This window comes from Chelon labrosus (assembly GCF_963514085.1).
Source record: "Chelon labrosus genome assembly, chromosome: 1".
Taxonomy (NCBI): Eukaryota; Metazoa; Chordata; class Actinopteri; order Mugiliformes; family Mugilidae; genus Chelon; species Chelon labrosus.
This window is the reverse complement of record NC_140337.1, coordinates 11,622,696-11,639,502: the sequence shown is the minus strand read 5'-3', so window position 1 is coordinate 11,639,502 and position 16,807 is coordinate 11,622,696. Positions and strand designations below refer to the sequence as shown.

Genomic DNA, 16,807 nt, shown 5'->3' with positions numbered 1-16,807 from the left:
ACCTTCGGTACAAACAATCAGACTTTCGCATCTCTTTCGGGGTTTTAAAACGGCGGCCGTTTCTGCTCCCGGCTCGGGAACAAAACGAAAGCAAAGGGATCTACAAACACTTTGTGGGTGAAAAACCTCTCCTGAACCCACCGACACGCACACCGAAACACACACACACACACACACACACACTGCTCACTGCCTCACCTGCTGCACCACATTAGAGACCGGGAAGGTGAGCCGTTAAGAAGCCGCCTTGTAAAAAGAAACCATAAAAGATGAATCCTTCTTGCGCTATATATATATAAAAAAAAAACCTTCTCTTCTTGGCTGTCGTAACATCACACAGCTCCAGGTGATATTTCCACGCCGACTCTACGTCTGAAACACTTCTTATGCACTGCAGTGAGGTGATTGTTTTGCACGAGGAATGAAAGAGGACCATTTTTTATAATGTTTCAGCAGGACCAGCAGCGGTGGTGCAACCGAGAGGCAGAGCGGGACAGCTATGAAAAGAGCACCTTAACGCTCTTTTTTTTTTTTCTCTCTCTCTTTCAAAGGAAGGGGGAGTTACTAAGAGAGACGGATAAGAGGAACAAAAAGAAGGGATAGTTCTCCCAGAATTCAATGTGGCTGGTTGTGGGAGAACGGTATGGGGCTTACAGAGAAAGAGAGACGAAAAGGGAGGACACTAGAGGAGGGGGGAGGAAGGCGAGCAGCAATTTGATTAGAGATCTGTTGTGTCTCTCGTTGTCTACTTTACAGTTTTTCCCTCCAGGTGACGCAGCTTCAGAACTTCTTGGGACCCCAGGCGGACGTTTGCTTCGGGGCCACGCCCGTACCGAACGTGGGGAAATCCTCTGCGCTGCTCATGTCAGGAGCCTGGAACAAAAATATATTTAAATGTTCAGACCTGGTACCGACATGTGTCCCGAGATCAGCGAGATCGTCCCAGTAGCTCGCCTGGTTGAACAGATGCTACTGTATATAAATATCAGCCAAGAGGTGCATAAAGCTGTGGGGTAATAAATAAATAAAATGAGCACATCCAAACCTTGTTTCCTGCTGCGTTCCAGGGGGCGTCCCGCACCACAAAGCCCTTAGCTGGACCTCCACTGCTATCATCCAGTCCACCCGCTCCCCCTCCTCCTCCATAGCGAGACGGAGGCTTCATGTACGCCGCCAAGGTCTCCGTCTCTGTCACGCTGAGCATCTGAGGGGTGAAGGGAGAAGAAACTGGGGTATTTCTTTGATCTGTGCTGGGACACTTTTAACGCTGACATAATCACCAAGGGTACAGATTTAGTGAGTAGGTGATGTCCCGTTCTAGGATTTTTTTTTTAATCCCCTGAACTCACATATTCCTCCTCCAGGTTGAGCAGGTGATCAATAGCGTTGTCAACAGTCTCAGGAAGGCCGGTCACCGTCACTTTGTCGGGCTCGTCGGAGCCTGGTTGAGGGAACCGGATATCCACCTGGAGAATCAGAGGAGAACAGTTTAAACCCGCTGTAAAAACACTTGGTGAGGTCACCTATAGGTCTCCTGAATAGTGGTTTTGAAGCTCAGTGAGGTGACATCGGACATCACCGCCTTGGAAGTGCCTGACTCCACCTAACTCCCCACAAATTTAAAGTTGGTCAAAGGTATGGAGCCTGAGTGGAGATGATGCAGGTGGGTAACACTGTAAACATGATTACTGCTGCTGTAAAGTTGGACATTTTAACATGGAGGTCTGTGGGGATTGACTCACTGCTGGAGCCAGCCTCAAGTGGCCATTTGAAGAACTGCAGTTTTTTGGAACACCATCATTTTAAAGGAGAATTACCGTTTTTTTACAACAGGTAACTCCGGATTCAACGGGGAATAGCACTAGTGTATCATAACAAAATATTGGCGTAATGAACGAGTTTCGCAGCAGACAATGCGTTATTTAGAGGCTGCGTTTGGGTGCCCCATTCACTTCCACTATATGGATATACGCTTATCTAAATATCGTTCCAAATGACTCCAAATGATACCAAAGTTATATGGGTGAGTAAACGATCGTGTTTTATGCCAGAAATAAGGTCCAGGTTGTAAAAAACGGTAATTCCCCTTTAAAGCCCTGAGGTTGCTGCTTGAAAGATCAAAAGATCAAACCATACATATAGGGAAGGTTAAACTATGACCCGGAGTCCCGGCTAACCTTGAACTCCTCCATCAGCTTGCGGATGGCTTTGCCGCGGGCGCCGATGATGCGAGCGTGGGTCCTCGGGTCCAGGTGCACGTCCTGGCTCACCATCTCCTGCAGCTCGGCCACCAGCTGCTGGATGGCCTGGCGCGCCTCCTCCACGTTGCGCTCGTACCCCGAGATCACGATCAGATCCTGGGTGGGGGAGAGGCAGGGGACGGGACGAGTTAAAGAAAAGCGATGAGGCTCAACGTGAAGCCAATTACAAGTCGCGAGACGGTACAAGTTAAATAAAAACACAACACAGACACCTGCTGCTCGTCTCCTTTGTCGGGGAACTGGATGCTGACGTCGTGGTCCTTCCTGATCTGAGAGATGACCGCTCCCTTCCGCCCAATAATCTTGGGATGAAACTTCGGATCCACGGACATGGTGACCTTGAAGCTGCGCAGGGCCTGAGAGGAGACAGAAAGGCTAGTGACGTGATCTAACGTGGTGCTCCATCAGCCTTCAGACAGACCGTGCTCGTACCCTGTCCTCTTGCTCGGCCTGCAGTTCTTTGACCCTCTCCAGCAGACCCTGTTTGGCTCGCTCCACGTTGGCGACCAGGCCCGTCACCTTGATCACGTCCAGCTGCTTCTCAGGCTGCGGCACCCAGATGTTGACCTGCACATAAAAGAACAATAAATAATAAATCATTTTTAGAAAGCTCTGCACATCATCTTTAAATTTAGACCTGCAGTGTGAAACGTGATTTGACCAGCAGATGGCAGCAGAGAACTAAAGAGCGTCGGCTAACCTCATACTCCTCCATCATCTTCCTGATTCCACTGCCCTTCTGGCCAATGATGTAGCGATGCAGCTCGTAAGACACCTCGACGTCCTCCGTTATGGGCACCAGCGCCTGAAGGAGGAGACGGCGACAGTATGAAGAAAATGCAAAGCAGCAGAACATCAGACGGCGCCGTGGCTCCACTGAACTGAGCGTTGCCTACCAGCAGGGCAGCTTTAGCCGGCTCACACTTCTCCGCTCGCCCCGAGATGGTGATGATGTCACACTTGCGGGGGACAAAGTCCGCCTCTGGACTGACCTCACCGTTCTCCTGTGGCGAAGACTCCTGCTGACCTGTGAGTTTAACGGAAAACCATGGATTTAAACCAACAATTAAATGCAGCTGTGCAGGATAACATTTACAACAGTAGCAGCATCACAGCTGCAGGTTAACATCCTGAGTGTTGTGTTTCTAACCTGCAGCGCCGTCGTCTCTCTCGGGGAACTTGATTTGGACCTCGTGCTCCCTGGTGATGTGCTGGATGCGGCAGCCTTTAGGCCCCATGATGGCGCGGTGGTAGCGCTGAGGGATGGTCACCTCCACGCTCACCTGGGACTCCTAGATGGGAAACAGGGGAGACAACACAAAGAGGAGGATTAATAAGGTCCAACACAACAACACTGGACTCTGTTTCACGTCCGTGTGTTGGTTGTTTTCCAGAGATGTTGAGCAGCCTCAGCACTGAAAAGTTGGTTTTGCAGCTCCTTTCTGCAGCATTTCACAGTAATTAGATTTCCATACTTTAAATTGACTTGAACACAGATATTGATCCGTGCAGGCGTCTCTTGCCAGAGGTCATGAACTAAATAACAGTTAGTTAATCGCCTCTCTTACCAAGTCCTCAATGATCTCTTGGATGCGCTTCTTTGCAGCCTCCACGCAGTCCTTCGCTCCCTTCAGAGTGACCCGCTGGCTGTTGGCTCCAGTGCGGGGGAAGCTCACGGCCACGCCGCCGTACTCCTCGGCCAGCTCCCGCAGCACCTGGCCTCTCCGACACACAAAGTGCCGGTGGTGGCGAACGTCGACCACCATGCTGTCCTCTACCACGTCATCCTGGAGAGGGAGACAACCAGAGGGCGGGGGGGGTTTTAATGGGTGTTCTTTTGTGAATTTAATTTTCAATCAATGGACATGGAAGTAAAATACGTTGGCCTTATTTGGTATAGAAGCTTAGGGACACATTAATAGGGGAACTAAAGTTAAGTTCTTCTTGAAACTCTCCTCCTCCAGCAAAGCACCATCTACACTACAAACCAAAGACTACACCAATGCCATGCTCCTAAGACATGTTAAGATTAACCATTTCAGTTTATATTAAAACTGTTCCATAAATTAAGCTCTAATTCAGTATTACATAGGACAAAACACATACCAGGTTTTTGACCAGACCTTCCAGCTCCTTCTGGGCCTGACGAACAGCTTCCTCCTTCCCTACGATGGTGATCAGCTCCTGCTCTGTGTCGTCAGGCGACGGGAAGATGATGCGGGCCCCCGTCTTGTCCCGAACTCGACGAATATTGGCCCCGCCCCGTCCGATCAAGAATTTGTGGTACTCTGGTTTAGCCTGCAGCTCAGCTGTGAAGTTGTTGACTTGCTGAAAAGGGGAAGGAAGTCGTTTTAATTCTCCTCTTTTGTTCATTCACTCTGCACTCTGTTGAACACAGGGCTGTCAATTCATTTTAGTCAATTTCAATTTGATCTCAAGCGGTCTGTTTACATTTAATAAACTATACTTTAAAAAAAACTAAATTTCTTAAGAAAAATAAGTGCAATCTGGGCACATTGCTGTCTGCTGTTTAGCTCTGGTTACTTTCATTGAAAAATTGCAGCCTTCTATGTAATTTTACTGCGGGCCAGATTGGACCCTCTGGCGGTCCGCTTTTGGCCCGCGGGCCGTATGTTTGACACCTGTGATCTAACCCTTCTTCAGACCCACCTTCTCCTCGGCCAGCTGCAGCAGCTGTTTCTTGGCTTTCTCCACCTCACCGGCGGGTCCTCTGATGGTGACCTTGTCCGAGCCGGAGCCCTCGGAGGGGAAATGGATGTGGACGCCGCCGCAGTCCTCCATAATGGAGCGCACGAGGCAGCCTTTGGAGCCGATCAGAGAGTTGTGCAGCTTGGCTGGGATGGCGACCTCCGTCTCTTTAATGTTGGCCTGGAGGGAAGAAGAGAGACAGACTGAGACTCTTTTAAGATGAAGCAGAATACATCAGCGCTCAACTAACTGCTTTTTCTCCATTATTTTATATTAGATACCAAGACGTCTGAATATTTTCAATCAAATCCATCGTTTTAATAAATAATTCTAACTTATTTTTGTGGGAATCTTGAGGGAAAGTAGGTCTGACGTCTTAGATGTCTCACCAGTTCTCTCTGGATGGAGAGGATTCGATCTCTGGCTGCCTCACAGTTGTTCTTCTTCCCTGTGATGACGATCATCTCAGAGTTGCTGTTCTCCGTTGGCAGGTCGATCTTGGTGTTTGTCTCTTCACGGATCTAACGGCGCAAACGTCTACAATTATTCTCTGGTTCAAAACTAATACGGCACTATTCTGATCTGTTCATTTGACCTGGTTTCATCCTTAAAAGTCTCACCTTTTTGATGTTGGCTCCACCTTTACCGATTATGTTCTTGTGAAACTGCTTAAAGATGGGGACGGAGAGCGAGAAGCTGTTCTCAATCTACAAAAGAAAGAACGGTGCGGGTGAAGTCAAGCGTAGAGACACAGAGACAGATGGTGATGTGAGTCTGGGCCGTACCAGGTCTGCAATGATTTTCTGGAGAAACTTTGCACATTTCTCCACCTCGTTCTTCGGCCCTCTCAGCTGGACGATGTCACTCTTCTGTGACGGGTCGGGGAAATTAATAATGACCTGAAAGAGCGGGAGACAATGCTTCAGTTAAATTAGAGCCGAGTCAGGACAAATGATTTTACAGCGATGATAAGGAGAGATAAGACTGCTGTGTCAGAGAGAAGAGTCACCTCAGGAAACTTGTCTCGAACTTCTTTGATCTTTTCTCCTTTCTGTCCGATGATTGTCCGATGGAACTTCTGCTCCACGATCAGGTCTTTGGTGCGCTCGTTTTCCTGGAAACATGAAACAAATGAGCCTCGGTTTGTTGGGATCAAATGAACGAATGAACATAAACTCAGACCCCGTCCCCACCATTCTCTGGACCATCTCGATGAGCTCTCTGCGGGCCAGCTGCACTCCTTTAGGGTCGCCCTCGATTCGGACCAGACCGCTGCGCTCCGAGTCCTGAGGGATTCGTACCGACACTTTGTACTGCTCCTTGATCCGGTTGACTGTAGGGGAGGATGAAGGGGAAGGACGCGGGAAGGGAAGCGTGATGTGGCAGAATGGGAGGAAGCAGGTTAACGGAAGATGTCACGGCTTTTAACTTTGCTTTCGGGAATATTGCGAGGATCAAAACCGTCTGAGGGTTTGGTTCTTGAGTGAGTACGGTGTCAAACTGTTTAAATGAGCTTGAAAACCTGCTCTTTAATCAATCTGATTCACCAAACAAGTTATCTGTGACACTTTTGACTCAAACTGTAAATTAAAAGCACATTACAGGCCATCCCTTGTCTCCTAAGAGTCTACTCACTGTTGGCTCCATTCTTTCCAATGAGGTGTCTGTGGAAACGCTGATCTATGATGACTTCAGTGTAGTCCATCCTCACCAGCTGGACAAAGACAGAGAGACAGACAGGGGAAAGATTTGAGGAATGAATTTGTACACTTTTCAAGGAATCTGTTTCTCTTCTTCAGTATTTTTAAGAGACAGACAGACAGGAGAGATCTTTCAGCTCCTCCCACTTCTGACGCCGCGTTCACGCTACGAGCGACAGTGTAACGCAACAGCCAAGTGTGGACACTTAGGGTGTCACCGCGGAAGCGTTGCTCAAAGGCCCGCTGATGTTACGCAGTCGCCCGTTTAAAAATGAAACGGCGGAGCACACGTATCGATGAGTCACCGCCTCACATCACCGGCTGCCTCTGAGACAGTCGGCTGTCTGAGCACAGCGTGACACAACGGAGACGATCCTCGGATGATAATAAATATCCCACATACATTTCATTACTGATTTGTCTGCTAATACTTTCCTCAAAAATCTGTTTCTTAAAGCTCAAGGTTAAAATTCGCTTTCAAATTTATGTTGAAAACACAAAAATATTTCGCTTAAAATTACGTGAAGCAGTGAATCCTCACATTTGAACTGTGTGTGTGTGTGTGTGTGTGTGTGTGTCTATACTGACCAGGTCCTTGATGATCTCTTGTATCTGGGCCTGAGCCTGCTCCACCTCCTCCGTGGGGCCCTCGAGACTGATTCGCTCCTCGCCATCGGTAAACTCTATGTGAACCTACACATGAATAAAGACGACCCAGTTAGAGAGACACTCTCTCCCGCCTCATCCCGCGCGGATTCTCCACACTGCCACACTTCATTAAACGCAGCTCAGCTGATGTCGAGCCTCCACCTTAAATCATCCTCCGCAGCCACTTTCTGCTGTCACTTTCACCTCTTTGATCATTTTCGGTTAAATTGGTCCTGCGAGAGGCCCACATCCTGCAACTGTAACGCTGCGTAAACAGGATGTGATAGTGTGTTATCTCTGGCTTCTAACGCAGACCCTCTTTTCTTACCCGTGGCAGCTGCTGTGTAATCCGCCCGATGTTCTGTCCTTTCTTTCCGATGATGAAGCGGTGTAGCCAGGCAGGAGCAGTCACCTCCACCACCATCACACTCTTAGCCTGGAGTTAAAACCAGGTTAAAGCCAACAAACTCACAGAAGTCTAACACATCTGAACAATCACAAAACAGAAGATAAACTTAGTGACAAGCTGGTGAAGCTAATGGAGACCGTTACCAGAGGTAAAAGAAGAGACTAAAACTTGGATTTATTATCACCTGGGGCCAATTGCTCCGGCCGGATGTACACACTGGTTGTCAAGAGGAAGCTGTGCCTCAAGCCCGATGGATGGAGAATTAATACCTGTTGCACCATCTAGACGTTGTGCTATGTCAAGCAATATCTTATGTCCCGTCAGTGACAGGTGTCAAGTGAAATTCAGTTTTTATGGTGTGATGGGTGTGATGGTGTGAACAGGATGTTGTTAGTGGGGGCCTTTGGGTCCTGTGGGTTGAGGGGAAGGGCCTCTGTGGATCATCCTACAGATACTTGATCAGTTTGGGATCTAGTGAATTTGGAGGCCAGGTCAACACCTTGTGATGTTCTTCATGTTTTTTTTTAGTTGTTCCTAAAGTGTTTTTGTGTGTGTACCTGTGTCAGGCTACATCCTGCTGGGGATGGCTGCTGCCATCAAGGAGTGATCTGGTCTAGGTGGGTGCTACATGTCTAAGTAACATCCACATGAATGAATGTCAGGTCCAAAAGTTTCCCAGCAGAACACTGTATTGTAGATGGTCCATGTTATTTACTTCTCTTGTGAGTGGTTTTAATGTTGTGGCTGATCGGTGTATTTATCACAAAGCTGGATGTAGCTGAACCAGGCGTAGGGCTTACACCCAAGTTGGTGCCAACCAGCCTCTATTTACTAAATCCATCAATCTAAATGACTACTGATGTCGCTCCACGTCTACTTCACGTCTAAATAAAAACGATTTGCTCGTCTGAACAACTTCACATGAGGACAAAGCTTTCACAAAGTATCCAAAAATTTACAAACTTTCCTTTTACAGCATATTAAGAAATTATAAACCGATTACCAATGGATCTGGATCTTTCCTTTTCTTCTCTTCTTGTACACGTTGCCTTAACAGTCAATTCTAAATTCGTTAAGTCAACATAGACAGGCTGCAGTGATGGGGATTTGATAATGCCTTCTCAAGGGTAGGCTCAGAAACTAATTTCTCTGCTGTCCTGATACATTAAATATCTAATATATCAAACTCAAAAAAGAAACTATGTGGTGTCTTGGTAGCTCTTGGTCCCTACCTCTCTGCCTTGCCTCATCTAATAAAGGCAAAACACGTTACGTAGAAAGAACACCTCTTCCCGCATCAGTCCTTTATTACGACCTCGTCCTCCTCACCTTGGCATAGACCTGCGTGAGCGCTGGACCCAGTTTGTCCGGCTCCCCTCTGAGGATGATGGTTTCTGAGCCGGAGTCCAAGGGAGGCATCTCCACCGACACCCCCGTGGCCTCCAGGATCTCCTGCAGGGTGTTGCCCTTCGGACCTATGATGTACTTGTGCTGGGACTTCTTCACCTCCACGGAGATGGTCGTGGTCTTCCTTTTCTGCAAGGTGAACGGGGAGAAGATCAGGACTGAGGTGCAGCAGTGGAGAACACGGGAGTGGGAGGAAACCGGGGAGCGCAGCGAAGGATGGACGGCGACGAAAAGAGAAATGAAAGACAGGAAACAGGAAGGAGGTGGAAGCTGGCATGAATAGATGGGAAAGAACGACTGAGCAGAAGAATAAGGAAACCTGGAGACAAGTGGTGACCACAGGGAGGCAGAGATTTAAAAGAGAGAAACCATATTTGGTTTAGCCTCTCATAAATATGCGCTAAATGACATTAGCATTCTCATCCTGTTGTTCTCTGGCGAAATCCAATTTTCTCTCGGCATTATCTCCGGCTTGTCTATCACCGGGTCTCATCTGGTACGAACACACACTTCCTCTCGGCGCGTTACCCATCCATCTTATGTAGTTCCTTTTGAACTTGCGGAGAGACGGCACATTGGCGTGTGGCAGAAAATAAAACACCGACAACAGAGAAAACAGCGACGATAAAGTCCTCTTCAATCTATCTTTGCCACAGATGAAGTTTAAGATAAACAAAGCGGTTAAAGAAAGACAACAAGAAAGTTTTTATCTGCAGCTTTATCCCAACCTGTTTGATCACGGCAAGGCATTCTGGGTAACGACAACGCGTGAATGTCTCTCAGAAGTCGATGCAAGTCTGGCTCAGGCTAACAGGAAGCTCAACAAACTTTACACGATCTCACCTTGTCGTCGTAGATGGCTCGGATGCGGCCGAGCGCCAGCGCCACGGCCTCCTTCTCCCCCGTGATGACGATCTCGTCCTTCGGCAGGCTGGGCGGCGGGATGCTGATGCGGGCGCCCGTCTCCTGGCTCAGCTCCTGCACCAGCCTGTTGTGGGCGCCGGCAATGAAGGGGTGGAAGGCCTTTTCCAGGGACAGACGCTCCACGGCACGCTTGTCCTGGTGAGTGGGCGGCGGCGGAGGAAGAGGAGGAGGAGGAGGAGGAGGAGGAGGAGGAAGAGGAAGTCGGCAAACAGAAGAATTGAACACGGGTAATTACTGGTTTTCAGGGCGATGTCGTAATTACAGGGTTAACGCAGCATCAATAACAAATTTTAGAGGTAATTTTTACAACCAGACAATTTCAGTCTTGTTTAGACGACATCAGGGCTAATTACTACCACTTAAGATGTATAATTATGCCATCACCATTATTAATTAACCCCAAGATATGATTGGATTTGACAGCATTTTACTGAATAATCAAAGTCTCTCATTGAATCCCATTAAATTCGGTTTTTATAGAGTCATAAATAACTACAACTCAATGATTCAGTGATCATCTGTTGAGGGAGAAGCTTAGTAGCTAATTAATTAAAAACCCATCGTAATTAATTTGATTCAACAGTGTGATAATTAGATGAGCATCACAAGACAATAAGCTACTGCCTGTTGATTAATATTGATGCAACACACAGACTTTAAGAGATTATCCACCAGCTACCTGATCCAAATGACGGAGGCTCCATTCTGTCACAAAAACACAAACTAAAGTTTAGCTCCATCTCAGACAATCTATCAAGTGACACGAATGATCTCAGCGGGTTCGAACCGACCCCCGGATCCAAACCCCAGCCCCCCGGGTCCCGGCTCACCTGCTCGGCCGAGATCAGCAGGATCTCGTGGCGAGCCTTCTCGATGCCCTCCTTGGTGCCGGTGATGCGGATGTTGGCGCTGGGGTCGTCGGGACGTGGGATAGCAATCTTGGTGGCCGTCTTGAGCTCCAGCTCCTGCAGCTTCTCGCCGTTCTTGCCGATGACAAAGCGGTGGTGCTCCTTGGGGATGGCGACCGTGGCCGACGCCTGGAGGGGACGGGGAAAGTTTTGAGGAAGAAAGCGTGTTGGATCTGCATCGTTTCTTAATGGAAATGAGCAATTAGTTATTAGATGAAAGCGTTACGAGATCTCGACTGAGCTGATGTGATGAGCGCCGCATCGAGTTCTCTCGTTGAAGGGCGGTAATTGGATGAATCAAAATCAATGAATGTGTGAGTTTTCGGCGAAGAAGGTAAACAAATACAAAAGCACTCGACCTTGTGAGGAGGACAAAGTGTTTTTCGGCGCTTTTATATCAATAACTGCAGCTCAGCTAAACAAGTGAACCTCGGGGCACCAAGTGGAGCGGAAATCAGCATGTTTGCTGCTGAAGCCTGGAAAGGCCGCCCTTGGGAGCTGACGGTCATTTTTCAGCTCAACTTTTTGTCCTAAACCGACCTGCCTGCACAGTTAGGATTACTCAAGCTGCAGCTAATATTTACCATTACTTAATCTTCTAAGACTACGAGCCATAATGTAAATTTGTGAGGCCGAAACGTGGCATGGTCGGGGATTTCACCTGCGTCTGCAGGCGGGCTACGATTTCCTTGCGAGCCTTCATGACAGAGTCCAGTTTGCCGGTGACCATGATGGACAGGCCCTGATCTTTGGCCAGGGACAGCTCGATGTGTGCCCCCGTCCGCTGCATGATGTCCAGGCACACTTTCGCCTCCTCGCCCTCCCCGAACTGGCTGTTGTCCTTGTAGCGACGCTCCTCCAGGGGCACGTGGAACACCTGAGCAGAGAAGGATTCAGGAGGGAGGAGGTTCAAGTTAAGGGTATTTTCGCCCGTGGCACGTCCACGTTATTGACCTGCTTAACAACAGCTGAAAATACTTGTTGCAAATGTAATTTATGCATGTAAAACCACCTAAAGAGAAGATAAATATAAAACATATCAGCTGTTCTTTAACACACTGATCTAAATCTTTCTACAGCAGCTTACTGACCTGGGTGATGACAGAGGCTTTAATAGGTCTGATCTTGCCCCCCCACGCCGAAGCCGGTTCCCCGCCCTTCTCCCCAGGTGCCCCCTTCTCCGGCAGCGGAGGGAAGGCCTCCAGATAGGTAGGGATGTAGGCCTCATCCTCCGGGACGCAGCCTTTCCCAGAGAGACAAAAAAAAAAAGGTAAGAAAAACACTGTGGACAGGAGCCAGTGAATAAGAACGCTGAGAGGAAAAATACTGGAACTTCTACCTCTGAAAAAAAAAAAAACATCTCGGGCTAATAACTTACTAAACGTAAGTTATTGTTGTGAAAACAAGCAGAAGGCAGCTGGATGTTACCTGCAATCTCCTGGTCCTTGAGGCCACTGCGATGCTCTGCAAAGCTCTCCGGGGTCAACACTGCCACTGAGCTCATAGTTCAAGACTTATTCCACTATTCCACTGAAACAGAAAAAATGGAAAGAACAAATCAAAACCTAGCACGCGAGAGAAACAAATCAGTCGGCGTGAGACGCATGAAGTTCGGCATCGACAAAGTACTAGCTGAACGATCCTCGACGTGAGTCTCGTCCCCCACCTCGTATGCACTCAGCGCTTCTCTTGGATTGCTTTAGAGAAGCCCCCAGACGGACGCCGCCGCCTCTGTGGCATCGCCGCGCTGCACCATCGTGCTCGCTACACCCGAGACGCTCCAATTAACACTTCACAAGCCTCAGACAAACACACCGAGCCACGAAGCCTCGGGGACGGGGTTATCACGAGTCAAACGCTAAGAGCTGTCCAACGCTAAAAAAAAAACTACCAGCTGATCGTGTCTCCTTACATTACAAAGGTGGATAAAACCACGGAAACAAAACCTCAGACCAGTTTTGTGAACACTTTATCTATCCAACTTCTGGCACAGCAATAAAATAAAAATCCTAAAAGGCACACATTTATAAGCACTTAAAATCAGTCTCTAACTGGCAGCTGTCACTTGTTTTCTGTCTTTTTGATAAAATTATGCTTCAGCCTTTTTAGGATTATACAAATATTTTCATAGTTTTTTGTGCTAAAATGTTTTTGACATTCAAGATATTTTCATCACTTATAAACACACATCTAAACGTTCCCACTCACTGAGTGACGATCTGATCTAGAGGAGCACAACAGAGGATTTTTTTTTATTGTTATCTAACATCTGTGAAATGTTCCAGCAGGACTGTTTCCTCCCCTGCTGGTAAATATATCACCTTAGCCCCTCTAAAAGCATAAAAAGCGTACCTGCACTTAAAAAAAAAAAAAAAAAAAAAAAGATGCATCTGAAGGCGTATGAAGTAAGTCATGTGGGAAATATTTTAGGATACAGCAACAGTAACTTACCTGCGAAAGGTCAATTGCCAGAGAGTCCGTCCAGTTAGCGGCTACCGTAGGCGCTTCAGTGTGAGTGTGTGTTTCAGCTCCTGGATGCACAGGGGGAGAAAAAAAAAATAAAAAAAGACCGAAAGCGAACACTGTAAATCAAAAAGGCTCTTCAGCACGGAGGCTGGATTAATACTGTAAACACCCACACTGCACTGCACCTTAAACTGTCTGGACGTGATTCACCCGCCTCCTTTTCCCTCCCTCCCTCCCAGCTCCTCCTCAACATCCCCTCCTCTGTTATTTCGCGAATGCAATGGCTCGGGGAGTTTGAGAGCAAACAGTATGAAAACTCCGCTTAATAAATAAATGCGGTGCGTCTTACATTCGCTCTGATTGGTTTCTAAGTTACGGCCGCTGGTGTCTTACATCGGGTTCACGCTGGGTTTAATAACTCGGCCGGACATTAAAAGGTAATATTGTGCTGCTAAAGATTGTCCGACTTAGTTTTTAATTCAAGTAAAGACATTTGGAGAAATATGTCCAAAGAAATCCACATAGAAATCTTTATTTTACACCATAAAGCTTCAGTGAAGAGCCACAACAAGCTAAGATATTACTACCAAACAGCATGGAAGATGATTTCAACTATTTTATAGCTACTTACACAGAAATAGACAGGATATACATAAATACTACTCCATATGTATTTCTGTTTCTAAGATATCCGTTTAAGTTCATTTTAACACCGTTTAGCCACATTTTAGGCGCAAATATCGTATTTTTTAATCTGTCCACATTTATCTGACAGCATTGACATTCATTTCACACGCCAAAACTACGCATGCAAATCCTTTACCACGCTTTGAAAGTGTAATGTATACACACTCTGTTACAAGTGCAAGTTCCGTTTCCTATTTCCCTCGGGGCAAGTTTAAAATAGATTAATGTCTCTGCTTCCTGGGCAGGTTTTCATCCATGCTAAAGGCATCCATGCCGGACCGCCCGACACTACAGCCGAAAGACTTCAGGGGACCATTTGGACATGTATGAATGTCACCGGCGCGTTTCTGTGTCTGTAGTTTATGTCTTTAAGTAGACAAAGTTCATAATTGGCAGTTTATTAGGTGGGGTTTGGTTGAGCGTGTGAACTTCTGGTCCCTTGGGGGGGGAACCCTTGTGTTATCTGTGAAGTGAAGGGTTTTTAAGCACATTACAGTGACGTTACTGTACCGGAAAGTAACAGTGGCATTATTATACTCATTAATAATAAAAAAATAATACTAAATTATTTAAAATAGTACAGACTAAGGAATATATTCTGTCAGAAACTAGTCAGTATTTAAGCAGCTTTGTGATGTCCTCAAGTTTTGTTTCAGGACATCACAAAGCTGCTGTTGTACTTTATCCAAATACACAGTTTTAAGTCAAATGACAACATTAATGCAGCAGTAACAATAAATGTTATAACAGTGTAGTGTAACTGACTGGGGATCTATTTGAGTATAATTACTTGTGCATTTTGAGGATAATTGGTAGCTAGGCTAAGTGGATTGTGTGGAAATGGATTATCTTTGTATTGTGTTGTTTGTGTTTCAATGTATAATCCATGATAAGGAGGTTAAATAGGTAACCACAGTTTAACCACAGTAGGTCTCCCATTGTGGGTCATCACCTGCTACCACAACGTTGGGCTGCCAACAGTGGGAAAAAGATGCAGCAACAAACCCAGAACTTCCTCATTAAAACGCAGTTTATTGCTAACACAGCAGTGGAGCAGACGGGCTCCGTGCAGACAGGTCAGAAATACATGCATCCGAGTTAATCCAGCCGTGCACACTGCTAGCTAGCGGCTAACGCATCCCTCTCTAGCTGACCACTGTCTTTATTGCTAGCTTGAGGATGCAGCCCTGCATGGCTGATCCTGTTAGCAGCCCAGCGGCTAACGTCGCCAAACGCAAGCTAACATCAGTTAGCCGGGTTCGCTAAGCTAACCAGCATCGTTATGGGCCGACCTCAGCAAGAGATGATTAGGCGCAAGGACTTTCTGATAATCGGCTAAAAAACAAGCCAGACGGACAGATAACCAGCTCCTGCTCGCTAGCTCCGGGGGCGCTAACCTTGCTATCCCCGGCTGCTTCTCATTAGCAAGGCGAACCGGCTTTGTCGCTGCCGTAATTAAACTCTCATTCCTGCCAACGCGTTCACATTTAGACACAAAGTGGAGGTAGAATAAAGAGAGAAATCCTACCTTTCAGAGAGAAAATATAGCAGAGGGTGTGTGTTTGACAGGTGATGGTGTAAACACAGATGTGATTGGTCTAGGAGCATTTCCTCTGCCGGCGCATTGATACAGACGTGCACTGCGACCCCCGAGTATAAAGGAAATGCCGCAGTATCTTTGCGCAACAGGAGCATCCAAGTGAAGTAGATCCTCGTGATTCTAATCTCAAGCCTGCTAAATCGAATTGGATATTAAGATGTAAACGATTTAGATGTGGTATCCGGACTGATTATCGATAAGGCAGAGACTGTCTCAAGTTTAGCTGCCCTAGCTACAGTCTCACGTCCATCAAACTGACCGGGTCTACTTCTCATTCATAGTGGTCTGCGTGCTCTTCAGGAGTGAGCGAACCGTTATTCTTCACAGGCTACGAACGGTAAATAAAATAAAATAAAATAAAATAAAATAGAAATAACTAAAATAAAATAAAATAAAATAAAATAGAAATAACTAAAATAAAATAAAATAAAATAAAATAGAAATAACTAAAATAAAATAAAATAAAATAAAATAAAATAAAATAGAAATAACTAAAATAAAATAAAATAAAATAAAATAACTAAAATAAAATAAAATAGAAATAACTAAAATAAAATAAAATAAAATAAAATAGAAATAACTAAAATAAAATAAAATAAAATAAAATAAAATAGAAATAACTAAAATAAAATAAAATAAAATAAAATAAAATAACTAAAATAAAATAAAATAAAATAAAATAGAAATAACTAAAATAAAATAAAATAAAATAAAATAAAAACGAAATAACTAAAATAAAATAAAATAAAATATATAACTAAATAAATACGAAACGTCAGTCCAAATGATAAGATAGTAAGTTATACCGATATAAGTATTATAAAAACACAGTGAAATCATATATATCTGATGCTTATGACTTTGAAAGTCAAAATTATAAGATTGCCATTTGTAAAACATGTTGGGATTACTTACTAGTCAACGTTATGAAGGTAAGTAAGTAAAATAGATAAAAAATATGAAATAGTGATCAAATAATTAAAAACAACATCGTTGTTTCAAGTCTTTTTTGAGATATTACATTAAAACAGAAAGCAGACCATAAATATCAACTTTGAAATCACAATGATCAGATACCAAGAAAAAAT

General features: G+C 45.6%; 1 protein-coding gene across 1 annotated transcript; it reads right to left on the bottom strand.

Moving 5' to 3' along the window:
• Positions 1–734: 734 nt before the first annotated feature.
• Positions 735–15,724, bottom strand: hdlbpb (high density lipoprotein binding protein b). Its single transcript, XM_084548233.1, has 28 exons — positions 15,648–15,724; positions 13,418–13,497; positions 12,395–12,496; positions 12,058–12,209; positions 11,628–11,843; positions 10,889–11,095; positions 9,978–10,193; positions 9,057–9,263; positions 7,647–7,754; positions 7,259–7,363; positions 6,606–6,684; positions 6,164–6,303; positions 5,980–6,084; positions 5,756–5,869; positions 5,591–5,677; positions 5,360–5,491; positions 4,932–5,150; positions 4,368–4,589; positions 3,830–4,048; positions 3,412–3,553; positions 3,158–3,288; positions 2,962–3,066; positions 2,694–2,828; positions 2,474–2,617; positions 2,178–2,357; positions 1,350–1,466; positions 1,046–1,204; positions 735–873 (listed from the first exon to the last, which is right to left on the bottom strand). The coding sequence occupies exons 3-28, from the start codon at positions 12,468–12,470 to the stop codon at positions 781–783; spliced, it is 3,810 nt and encodes a 1,269-aa protein (XP_084404359.1). The 5' UTR covers positions 12,471–12,496; positions 13,418–13,497; positions 15,648–15,724; the 3' UTR covers positions 735–780.
• Between the last annotated feature and the right edge of the window lie 1,083 nt (positions 15,725–16,807).